At 51.3% G+C, this 12,721-nt stretch overlaps 1 protein-coding gene across 8 annotated transcripts in view; it reads right to left on the bottom strand.

Annotated features, from left to right (window-relative positions):
• The window catches only part of R3HDM2 (R3H domain containing 2), a 56,725-nt gene that overhangs the window by 21,735 nt on the left and 22,269 nt on the right, over positions 1 to 12,721 (bottom strand). For all 8 annotated transcript variants that reach the window (XM_084499741.1, XM_084499736.1, XM_084499735.1 and 5 more), the window contains 3 exons: positions 3,438 to 3,633; positions 2,264 to 2,305; positions 471 to 557 (listed from right to left, as the gene is read on the bottom strand). In XM_084499741.1, the coding sequence (XP_084355867.1) occupies positions 471 to 557; positions 2,264 to 2,305; positions 3,438 to 3,602 (294 nt within the window). In that variant the 5' untranslated portion in view covers positions 3,603 to 3,633. Of the gene's footprint in view, positions 1 to 470; positions 558 to 2,263; positions 2,306 to 3,437; positions 3,634 to 12,721 lie in introns of those variants that run through there.

The following is a 12,721-nucleotide window of genomic DNA, read 5'->3' as shown; positions in this document are numbered from 1 at the left end:
ATTAGGGAAAGGCAGGAGTTTCAGGTAGCAGATCCAAGGTATTTCATAATTATCCAAATTCTGAGAGCAGACAAAGCAGTCTCTCTCTCCCCATCCTCCTCCCAATGAGAAACTTTCAGCAGGATCTGATGGGACTCAACAGTATTTCCCACTGCTGAAAACCTGCCTTGCCTGGATCAGCTCAGGATCTAAGTCTCGTGCTTCTCTGCTCGAGGCTGATAAAACTATTACACTTTGATTACCCGAGGTGAGTTAGGTCTTGCACCATTACAAGGGATTCCTTGTAAGACAAGGATTGTGACTGTATGCATACAAGCAGTGCTCACGAGCACGACCGCTTCCTTCAAAACCTGGGAACTCGTGGGAACTTATTGGCGCTCAGAGGTACAAGCACAGTGTAAGACATCACCTCCAGCATGAAGGGGATTTTCTCGTCTTCTACAATCCAGTTTGTCTGAGTTTAGGCCTACCTGGGACTCCAGCAGGCCATCTACAAAGGGGCTAGATGATTCTTCACATACAGCCAAACTTCTGACCAGCTTAAGCTTTGAATTAGACTGGAAAAGGAAAAGAAAGAGTGCAGTTAAGACATCTAAGTCAGAAAGCACACTTAAAAGTTCATGCTGCTGCATTACAAAGCCACTCCTGCAGTCAGTGTTGATTAAACTGCTGAAAAGGAGGAGTACTAAACCAGGTCTTTGCAACAAATAGGAACATGCGCATGCTTGGAGCCCTAGAGTGAACCAGTTATTTTGTTCCTTTGGTCTGTGATTAGGATTTGAACCAAGCAACTTATAGGTGGGAAAGCCTTAATTCATGCATTCGTTGGCCTCTTCAGCCAGAGCAATCCTAGCTCCTCCCCTCCTTGCCAGATAAGAATCAAAACCATTCAGAAAGGATACAGCTGAAACCAACTATCTTCTTTTCTAAGATGTGAAGTGAGAATTGTTACTGTTCTTAATTACAAGGCTGTCATCCCATTTACATCTTGCCTGTCTGACCTGATGCCTTTGGTTATTTTGGGTAATATAGTAGTGCTTTGAGAAAAAGTTTAAAATTAAACCTGCACTTTCTGGACTGTTGGCAAGCTGACTCACTTGGGTGACAAACGGGAAAAAACATTATCGTTCAGTCACATGGGAATCCAGGCAGGATTGGCAATATGGGGTGCCTGAGGTGCACAGACACATTCTGCCTTATGCATGGAAAGGGCAGGAATTGGAATCGCAGCCTGTTTGTGTGCTGCACAGTGTCCTGGCTTCTAAGACCAAACAGAACCACTAGAATACTTTTTCTGCACACCCTGTAGGTCATAAAAGCAGCACATTGTTTTCATACATTACCTTAATTAAAACCAGACATATCCATTACTACAAATTTAACTGGTCTCCCCTCTCTCCCGTGCCTCAGTGCATAACATGTCTTCATTTGGGTTTGAATTTTGGGAAAGAGGGGGAAAAAAAAAGGAGAAAGAGGAAAAAGAGAGACCTTCACCCTCCCAATCACAGTTTTAAAATCAAGCCCTGAACAACCTCATAGCTGACCCTGTTTTGTTTTGGAGGTTGCTCTAAATGAATCCTAGCTGGACTAGATGGATGCCTGAATTATGCTGTGTTTTATAATTGCCAGTTCTGGAAAATTCACAGCCACTTTTGGTAACCTGGCTCAGTAGTTACTGTTGAATTCAAATTTTGCAAATAAAAACAGAGGTTAACACTAGGAAAGTTAAAGAATAAAAAGAACCCAATGGCTGCATTTTACCCTCAGATTTTGCCTTAAAAAACATTCTAGAACAATGGTGTCCTGGTGCTTGTTACTAGCAGAAATTTCAGATATGCTAACTTGCATATGGCATCATTGTAAGAGCAAATGCAGTATTCCTTGAAGAAACAGGGCTCTAGGTGAAACCAGACAGTTACACTTTAACTCTTTTTTTAACAAGAGGGTGTAACAGGCAAGTGTGCTGCCCTGTCCCTCCGATGAAATCTCCAGATTTCCTTTCTGGCATTTCAGAGTCTGAGGAGGGCACCAGTGTGGTTGTTAGGAGCAGCAAATAGTTCCTCCATGGGCAAGTGTGTGTTAAAGAGGAACATTCATGCTCCAGTGGGTGGAAAGGCACCATCCTGAACCATGCTGATTAAAATACACATGCTGTGTGTTGATTACGGAGACAGAGAAGACTTGAGAGAACTGTTTTAGGGCTGTGATCGTGGCTTGGCTCAGAATGGACAGAGCAAGAAAGGGATGGCAGCATATCCCATACCTTGGCTCTTTTTCTGGCATGTCCGTGACTTGATGTCCGCCTCTGTAGAGAAAGAACAGAGAAGGCAAGAAGCTTAATATGAATGTAGACAGAAAAGGTATTTGTTGTTTGAGGCAGCACAACACTGAGCGTGTAAAATGACTCTGAAGAAAATCTCTACCCGGCAGCAGTGAAAAGTTGTGCAAACGGGAAGACCTGGAAAGCTGAGCTGTCCCGTCAGCCTCCAGGTGAGCAAAACCTGCTTAAGAAACTTCACGTGGATCAGCCCCACGTGGATCTGTTACTGGAAGAACCAGCACAACAGAATGATCACAGGACACGCGTGTGAAGGTGCACAACGCAATTCTAAGTGGAAAAATTAGGAGTCTTCTACCAGTCCTGAGACGGGAAGGAGACTTTAGCATGGTGGATCATGATGGAGATGCTGCTGCTCTGATTCAGATGGAGTCATTGGTTATTGCTGCCTTCTAAGGAACCTTTCCCCACTACCACAAAGCAACCAAAGTCGGCTCCTTCTGAGCCTCACTGGCGCCTGCCCAAGCAGTGGCTGACCAAACCCGGCAGCAGCCACCACCTTTAAATGCAGAAGCATTCAGCAGGTTGAGGAGAGTGGGCATTTCTTCAAGCTCCACGCTAAGCTGAAAGAACACGTGACAGGACAGCAAAGCAGCAGGGAAGAGTGCCAGCACTCTCCAAATAATGCTTGCACATTTTTTTTTCCCCCTTGCTGAAATGAAACCCCAAAACATTCATTTCCTTTTTGGGCATTTTTTAGCAGCAGCAAAGCAATGGCCAAGCAGCATTCCCGAAACTGAGCTCTCACTGGGATGCCTCCATTTCACATTAAGTCATTAAATCATCTTTAGGTCAAAGAAAGGAGGTTATAGACAAGGGGCTGGAATCTGGGGACTGAGTACAGTGCCCTCAGGAGCACACCGGTCTCATTTTCTCCCTGGCTCCAAGAACATTTAGATTATTCCATCCAAAGCAGAACGGATTCAGTCAAAGAGAGCAGCCTGTGAAATACACTGTCTGTACAGCGTGGTATCACCTTGGGACATGGTAGTAGAGGCTCAGGCCCCGTTCAGAAGGGGTGGAAACTGGCTCGTGTTTGCCCCTAAAGGGGTCGCAGCTCCGCAAGCTGTCAGAGATTGCCCCTGGTCTGCATGCTTACCTGAGATTCCTGACGCACGCTGATCTCCTCCCCATCCTTCTCCACCTCCTCCTTGCTCAGTGACCTGGATACACATTTGGTTTTGTTCACAGATTCCTCGACCACTTTTTTTTCAGACTCCTTCATTATTTCCAGAGACTCCTGCGTTGTGTTGCTATTTGACATCTTCAGAGCCCTACAACGTAGCAGTGGGCACCTGCCAGAAGAGGTGACAGAATGGGTAGAAGGGGGTCAGGTGGTGGAGAGGTTTCCATCATAGCGCTAACTCTTGCACATACAGGTTGTAACTTTCTTGTAACTCATCTGGTGTACTCCAAACCGAGCATCCTAACGACAGCCCCCCCCCCACTCATCCCCTGGGAGGCAGCCCCTGCTTCGAGGAGACCTTGCAGGAGCTCCACTATATTTCCCAAGACTCTGAAGACATCAGCAGGGCTGAGCAAAGACCCTGAGATATGCAGAGGTCACTACCCTGCCCTTTAAGTTCTTTGATGTGAGGGAGAGGCTAAGGGTAGAGCTCCTGCTAACAAACACACAGAAGCAGAGAATCCAGAAGGTGAAATAAACTCAAGCAACAGGAGGATGGGTGCTCTGTCCCGGGACAAGCAACAACAACAACAAATTGGCATTCTTTTTTCCAAATCCCAGCCCAGTCCGTCTTGCAATTGGTCACATCTTCAGTGAGAAAACAGGCTTGTACCAAAGACATAACTCTGGTTCTTCCTGGGAAACAAAGTGACACCTGATGCCTTCTGCCTATGGTTAGCTACTTCAGTCAAAGCGGAAGCCAACGTTAAGAGGAAAACATAATGCTTCCTTATGAAGTTATGGTTAATTGCATCCCTTTGATTAGCAGGAACGCAGCCAGCCCCTGCAAGGAGTGAGCAGAAGCAGATGAGGCAGGTGCCCCTGCCTGACGGCAGCGTTATCAGGAGGAATGGACACGACACATACCCGCTCCTCACATCAACTCCAGCACCGAGAACCACGCTTGTGGAGACGGTGACAGCGCAGGGCCCAGTGCCCGTGGGGTGACAGATGAAGGGGCTGGGAAAGGGAAAGATGAAGGCAGGCCCCCTGAGACAGGACTCCAGAAAGGAAAGTAGAAGCCTGAATTTCAGAGAGGCTCGAACAAAAGGCCTGAGCACTGGAGAACACAGCTGATGTTTATCAACTTGTTTTATTAATTGCTTTGGCAGAACAAGGCTGAAAGAGCATCAGATTTCACAAAGATTTATTAACTTTTGGCTCCGCATGGGAACTCCTAATATTCATTAACTAATTCAACCTCACTCCCTTTTAATTTGTGAGAATGCTGAACATAAAATGTGTTTTACTTTTAGAGCAGCTACTGGAATAATTTCCAGTTCCAGCCACTGAAAGCTGGAGTGCAAGCAACTGCTTACAGCTCATGGATTCCTAGGGTGATTGGAAACCAACTCCTTGAGGCATCTGGGGTAGATGTTGTCATGGATGACACCACCGCATGTCACAGGCAAACCCGCCTGGCAGAAACCACAGCATCGTCCAGAGAGAGCGCCTGGGAATCCTTGGCCCTGGATCCCGTGCTTGATCTAAGCGAGGAGATGAGACAGGACACGGAGAAATGGAGGAAGCCGTAGGCGCCTGAGCCTTCTTTCACACCTACCATCTCCAATGTCAGGCTTATGATGAGCTAAAGGCTCATAGCTGCCTCATAGCTGCTCCAGCAGTAAGACTCGCTGCTGTCAGCTCAGAGTCGCAGGTGGGAGAACGGGGAAAGGAAAAAGTTACTTAACCCAAGGCTGTGATGAGTCGGCAGCACCTTCAGGGTGTGTGGGAAGAAACCCTGGTGACCCCAAAAGATGGATGGAAAAGGGTGCAGAGAAAGCAAGGAATGCCGCAGGGCTGAAGCTGATGAGGTTGCACTGTCTGCTTTATGGACAGGGCTCGTGCATTTCAAGGCAGACACCGAACTGCAGGAGGCTGACTGGGGAGACCACGGGCACGATTACAGCAAGGGGACACATCCCCACCCTGTAATAAAACGAGCTATTTCTCACTAGCCTGGAAATTCACGTGCACCCATTTCAGAGCAGAATGCTGATGAGAAGCACAGCATTAATTCCACAAGCAACTTTCTATGTCAAACATCTGAAAGTGCTGAGGACACCAGCGGCCAGACAGCTCCCTCTTCACCTGCGTGACACGAGTAAGCACAAATAACTGGGCAAGACTCCCGTGCTCGCTGCGGCGCTGAGCCAGGCTGCTTCAGCCCCGTGTCGCATCGCTACCTGAAGTGCCCAATTCAAGCTGAAGCCTCCTGACAGAAACCAGCAGCCACCCATGGCTGGTGCAGAAAAGAAACCGTAGCGACAGGCTGCTGATTTTAGTCCGGCACAGGCCCCGCTGCAGGTTCTTGTGCTGCATGGATCATTTGTTGCTCCCTGCCCCTTCCTGGCACGGCCCCGCGGCACACGGTATGGCACCACCGCCGATCCTGTTAGCAGACGTTCCTGGAGCAACCCTTCAGGAAGGGGCTTCCCTCTGGAGTCACTCTGTCCTCCTCTAGCTGCGAGGGTCTGCTCTTTGCCTCGAGCATGGCCAGGAGAAACCGCCAGCATCTGCAGCAAGCAGAGCATGAGGACAGGGAGCCCCTGCCTGAGGGCACTGCTCTCTGCTGCCATGCCTCTGACAGAAACCGGGGCAGAAGAGGAAAAGGAGTGCTTGCTTGACAGGCATGTCAGGCTCCTCGTGCAGGGCAAAAAGGAGGATTGCTACCCTGGACTTTTGGAGAGCCAACATTGACCTCTTCCAGGACCTACTTGGGGGTATCTCATGGGCTAGGTTGCTAGAAGGCAAGGGTGCATGTGAGAGCTGGGCTACATTTAAACAGCACTTCTTCCATGCTCAGGATCGGTGTATCCCTAAGAGTAGGAAATCGGGGAAGGGGGGCAGGAAACCTGCATGGATGAGCAAGGAACTCATCGATAAGATCAAAAGGAAGAGGAAGGTTTATGAAATGTGGAAAAAAGACCTGTCCTCTTAGGAGGTGTATAGAAGTGTTGCCAGGGCCTGCAGGGATGCGACAAGGAAGGCTAAAGCCCACCTAGAGATGAGGCTTGCAAAAGAGATAAAAGATAATAAGAAGGCTTTTTTTAAAGTAAAAAAAGGAAGACTAGGGATAATGTGGGTCCCTTGCTGAACAAGGGGGGTGTCCTGGTAATGGGAGACGCTGAGAAGGCGGAGATACTGAATGCTTTTTTTGCTTCAGTCTTTGCTTCAAGGACTCCCCCCCCAGGACTCCTCGACCCTGGAGGGAGGAGAAAGAGTCTGGGAAGTGGAGATCTCCCCCCTTGTTGACAAGGGAGTGGTTCGGGAGCATCTGAGTGGGCTCAACGCACACAGATCCATGGGTCCCGATGGGATGCATCCATGTGTGCTAAGGGAGTTGATTGCCAAACCACTCTATCATCTTTGAAAGGTCCTGGAGAACAGCAGAGGTGCCTGAAGATCAGAGGATAGCCAATGTCACTCCGGTCTTCAAGAAGGGCAAGAAGGAGGATCCGGGAAACTACAGGCCAGTCAGTCTCACCTCTGTCCCTGGAAAGGTGTTGGAACAGCTTGCTCTGGATGCCATCCCCAAGCAATTGGAAGAAGGTTACAAGGAGTAGTCAGCATCGATTTACCAAGGGAAAGTCGTGCTTGGTCACCTCGTTGCCTTCTATGATGGCATCACCAGCTGGGTAGATGAGGGGAGAGCAGTGGATGCTGCTAGCAAAGCTGAGAAAGTGTGGGATAGAGGAGTGGACAGTAAGGTGGGTTGAGAACTGGCTGACTGGCCAAGCTCAGAGGGTGGTGATCGGCGGCGCAGAGTCTGGCTGGAGATCTGTGACTAGCAGTGTTCCCAGGGGTGGGTGCTGGGTCCAGTCTTGTTCAACATCTTCATCGACGACCTTGATGAGGGAATAGTGTCCACCCTCAGCAAATATGCCAATGACACAAAGCTGGGAGGAGTGGCTGACACACCAGAAGGCTGTGCTGCCATTCAGTGAGACCTGGACCAGCTGGAGAGAAGGGCAGGGAGAACCCAAATGACGTTTAATAAGTGCAAGTGTAGAGTCCTGCACCTGGGAAGGAACACCCACATGTATCAGTACAGGCTGGGGGATGACCTGCTGGAGAGCAGCTCTGTGGAGAAGGTCCTGGGGGTCTTGGTGGATGACAGGTTGGCCATACTGTGCCCATACTGAGTGCTGTGTCCAGCTCCGGGCTCCCTGGTACAAAAAAGACAGCGATCTCCTGGAAAGAGTCCAGCGGAGGGCCACAAAGATGATACGGGGCCTGGAGCATCTTCCCTATGAGGAAAGGCTGAGAGACCTGGGTCTGTTCAGCCTGGAGAAGAGAAGACTGAGAGGGGATCTTAATAATGTTTATAAATATGTGAAGTGTGGGAGACAGAGGAATTTGGCCAACCTCTTTTCAGAGGTCTGTGGGGACAGGACAAGAGGCAATGGCCACAAAATGGAGCACAGGCAGTTCCGCACCAACACGCGAAAGAACTTCTTCATGGTGAGGTGACGGAGCACTGGAACAGGCTGCCCAGGGAGGCTGTGGAGTCTCCTTCTCTGGAGATATTCAAGACCAATCTGGATGCCTACCTGGGCAGCCTGCTGTAGGGAACCTGCTTTGGCAGGGGGGTTGGACCCGATGACCTCTTGAGGTCCCTTCCAACCCCTACAATTCTGTGATTCCGTAATTTCTACCCCCACATCAGGCACCTCAGAAGGCACTCAGAATTCAAGCAGGGCAATGGGATCTTTTCTCATCATACTGCAATGCAACTTCAGCATCACAAGGGAAAAAATCATCAGTTTTCCTCACCCCAAAAGAAGACTCGGAGACACTGAATAGATATTTGTACACTGCCCCCTCCCGAGAAACCTTCTGTCCCTGACAGCAGCGCTCCAAAAATTCAAGGAAGAGGTGTTGCGTGCTGCTAGTGCTTCTCAATTGCAATGCCTGCAAGAAGAGGTTTCCTTTCTGTGTGAATGAATCAGCCCTGCTCCCCCAGGACAACCGTGGGATGCAGCGAGGGGGCGGCAGACACGAGCTGCAGTGACAGACAGCAGCTTGCAGGGGAAGGGGAAGTTCAGAGGGCTTGGTGGGGTGGGCGGGACAGAGCCAAGCTTTGCCAGGGAGATGAAAAGATTACGTAGATGCAGCATCAGGGAAGCCACAAAATCTGGGTCAGAGCAGAGACCAACAGAGCCACAGAAAGCGAGGGAGCTGCCGCTGGGTTTTGCTTGGGGTCTGGCGGCTGGCAGAGCCAGCAGGTGAGTTGCGGTGCCAAGCACCACGTGCCAAGGCCAGTCCGAGGGCAGCGATGAGGGATTTCCATCCTCACCTCCACCCTGAAAGGGGAACGCTGAACTCTACTTCCACTGCCTCCTGGCTACGTGCAGCCTGCAGCTGCCAAGCCGTGACAACGCAAGCAGCAGCTGGTCCTGGTTAGGCAGGAATGGAAGCAAGAGACTTCTGCATTTATGGTGGAATGGGTCCAGAAGCAGTGCTGATGAAGGTCAGAAAGCCTACAGCCAGCTAACCCTCTTCCTGGCCTTGCTTCTCTGAGCACAGACGTTGCTGCGAGCTAAATGAGAGTGTAAAGGCGGCATACGGCTGCTTGACTGCAGTCCGGCACTGCAGGACAGAGGCACCCAAGGGAGCTTCTCCCACTCCACAAGAGGGTTAAGCTACCTCTGGTCTTGGAAAAAAGGAAAATAAGCAAGAGCGAGCCCCACTCTCTCAGTTCCTGCCCAACCCACGGGCGCAGGGTCAAGCCCGCATGCTTACAGGCTTCGCCACGTGCTTCAGAGATGAGAGGTTTGACTCATATCCCCCTACCTCTTCCCTGGGGGGGGGGGGGGGTTCATCTTTGTTTTCTGAGGCTCATTCCATAGGGAATAGGGAGTCTTAGGGAATAGGTCCAGCCCAAGCCATCTCCACAGGCCATATGAACGCGACACGGAGCTCCCACGCTGGGGAAGGAAGGTTTCTCGCTGCCAGCAAGAAACCCCGACGCAGCCCCCAGAGGCTCAGCTCTCCCCGTCCTTGCGCTGGTTCTAAACACGAAGGCAGCACGCTTAGAAACAAACCAGATCCAATCGCAACGCTGAGCAGAGCTGAAGCGCTCCGAGGACTCAGAAATAAACACCCTGAGGCTGGTGACTCACTGGTGGGCACGACAGTCCCCGCCAGCGCGGATGGATGGCCCGAGTCATTCTCAGCCCCGGGGAGCTGGGCAGGAAAGGCTGGGCATGAAGAGCTAGCCAAGGTGCTGCTGGAAACCGAAGGCAGAGAACCTGGGGGAAGGGGGGGGGAGCAAAGACACTGTTCTAGCACCCACCCCGGGCTTGCTGAGCCCCGACCAGCACCGAGAACCTCCCGGAGGGTAAACTGAGGCGGCTCAGCCGAGGCCGCTCTCCTGCTGGGCTCGCTCATTGGCTCCAGGTCACCCAATGAGAAGCGCGGCTCCGTGGCAACCAGCGCTGTCACCAAGAGCAACCAGCCAGCGCCGGGGGTGAGCCAGGGCCCCCCAGCGCAGCGGCTGCCCTAGGAGGGGGCTGTGCCTTCAGGGCATTGAATCCCCCCCCCCCAGCCTCTGTCCTCCTCCTTCCCTGGGCAGCCAGGGAAGTTTCCGTAGCATCGAGGTGTGCTCCTGGCTGCGGCAGGAGGTTGTTAGGAGGAAAAAAAAAAAAAAAAAAAAAAGGCTTTGCTAGCAGGACCCGCAAAGGCTGTGCAGCTGCTGAAACATCACCTGCCAGGGCTGCTCGGCCAAACCAAAGCCCCCAGCTTTTTCTTTTTATTGGTGAAGGGGGATGCCCAGCAGCCCCCCAAGAGGCTGGAGCCTCAGTTCAAAAACAAAATGGTGAAGGGGCTTTCACCCCCCCCCCCCTCACAAGGAAGGGCTGTGGTGAGGAGGAGACTTGCTCTGGGAGAAGGTCCCAAAGCCTTAACCAGGAACAAGCAGAAGCTGCGACCACCTCAGCTGAGGGAGCAGCTGCTCCAGAGCTTTCTCCACTAGCTGCGGCGTGGGGCTTCAGTCTTCACCCCCTTACAGCTCCCCCTAAAACAAAGCAAGATGCACACACCGAAATGCAGGAGGGCCAGCTGTATTTGGCTGCACAGCGCACAGGCTCCCTGTGCTTAGTCACCGCTTCAAGTCTTAATCTCCACCCCCACATTACATCAAAGAGGTGAAACTGTGATGCAGATGGAAGGTTTGGACTTCAGGTGGAAAGTAGGCGGGGGGGGAAATAGCCTCATGTGAACCAGGAGGCAGGAAATGCAGGTGAGACAAAACCCTCTAGGTTATTCTGCAGGATATCAGCACGTTCCAACTAACTCCAAGGTGGGTTAGAAGATGCCAGCTGAGGGGCCTTCAACCCCAGACCAGGAGAAAACTTGGCTGCTGAGCAAACGCCTGCAGCAGCTTAATGCACCGTGGGCCCTCCTGGCTCTTCTGGTGGCAGGAGAACCCGGCTGCTAGAGGAGAATTGTCCCGTGGGGACCTGTGCCCGCACCTCTGCAGGTCTGTGGTAGTCAAGGCTGTCCCACGGACCAGAGCCCTGGGAAGAGGCCAGAGTTTGCTTAAGCCCCACATCACTTCCAAGGCCTTGGAAGGGCCGCTCACCAGCCTCCACCATTATCACCAGGGCAGCACTTCCCAGGTATGTGGTATGTGCGTGGATTGCGTTACACATAATAATTCAGACCACCAGAGATAACTCCAGGAAAATAAAGTTAGCTTGTTACCTCCCCAGATCAATAAAAACACTAACATCAGGACAGGTGTCAGCCTGCTATTCCTGTCATCTGAGTGTGACACAGCTGTTGGCAGGGCTGCCAAAATACTCTTCCTGCAATATACAGGCATCCGATGTGCTTGAACAAGATCTGCTCTGGCACCTGAGTGCTGCAGCCCTTGGGACTGGGCAGGGCAGACACCTACCCCACCGCACTCAGGAGCTGCTACTGAAATGCTTCCTTCCTATAGATGCAATGGAGTAGTTTTCACTGAAAAGGAGTATTTCAGCAGAAGACTGAACAAAACCCACCACTTAAACAAAAGCACGAGGCAGGCCAGCAGCAGCGAAGACAGCGCACAGCAGAGGCAATTGCCTGCCATGCAGCTGAGCTCCAGGCAGGAAGAGGGCTCCACCACGCAACTTCTGCCGCTACCAACAATTAGGGGAAAAAAAAGCCAGTTTGACTGAAGGCCCGGCTGCTTTTCATCTCACAATCTCCACAGGAAGAACAGCACCAGGGGCTGAGACTGAAAGTTCATCGGATCATTTAAGGGGAGCACCGCAGTGCCCTGGGCAGGCAGCACACGGAAGAAAGGCAGAGTCCTGGGAGCAGAAGAGAAGTTCTCTCTTCCCCGTGAGGGAAGGAAACAGAAGATACTATTGAGCTGTGTTCTGAAACATGAATAAGCCCAGCCACCTACCCAATGCCCCCCCACACTCCACAGGGGACTCTGCGGTTTTTAATCTGGCACCTGCCACATTGAGATCCGGCTCCTTGTGGAACGAAAAACTCAAGGTTGAACACTTTGCGCTTGTCTCAGGAAAGAATAATTAAATGCAGAACAATCTGCTTCTTCCCCCTGCAGATTCCAGATGTTCTCACTCAAGACAGGTCTTTGCTTCATACCCCGAATGGCCACTCTTTGCTGCGTGCAACTGGAATTGCGTTTCAGTGGCAAAGAAGAGGTAACTACCATTTGTAGCTTTGAGCTCCTTCAGGAGGGGAGAAGAGGGACCCAGTGTGTCCGGCCACACCAGGCGCAAAGCTCGGAAACACCCAGGTCACATGAACCAGCACGGAGGGGAGAAATATCAGTTCATTAACAGATTCTCTTCATTTGCCAAGAATACAAAGGTGGCAAAGCCTACTGCCCCACCTAGTCAGCTGAGGGATGAGGGGGCTCACAGCCAAAGAAAAGCAGCAGGGAAGGATTCTCCTCCTCCCCCCCCCACCCCACCCATAAACCAAAACTGCTGATGGGGTGCAGGAGCAGCAGGAAGAGTTGTCACGCACTTGATGGGTAACTCCAACGTAGAGCTGAGGGATGCATTCAGAGAATCCAGCTCGATTACCTGCAATATTCAGGCCCTTTCTTTTCACTCCCAAAGCAGCCTATATGCTACACAAGATGAGAGCTCCACTCTAATTTCTGCTGTAAAAAGCTGATGACACAAAGATGGCAATCAATGGATTCATGCACTCTGCAGACATCCTGG

Source organism: Aythya ferina, assembly GCF_964211825.1.
Source record: "Aythya ferina genome assembly, chromosome: 28".
NCBI lineage: Eukaryota > Metazoa > Chordata > Aves > Anseriformes > Anatidae > Aythya > Aythya ferina.
The sequence above is the reverse complement of the archived record's forward strand: the minus strand, read 5'-3'. Positions and strand labels throughout refer to the sequence as shown.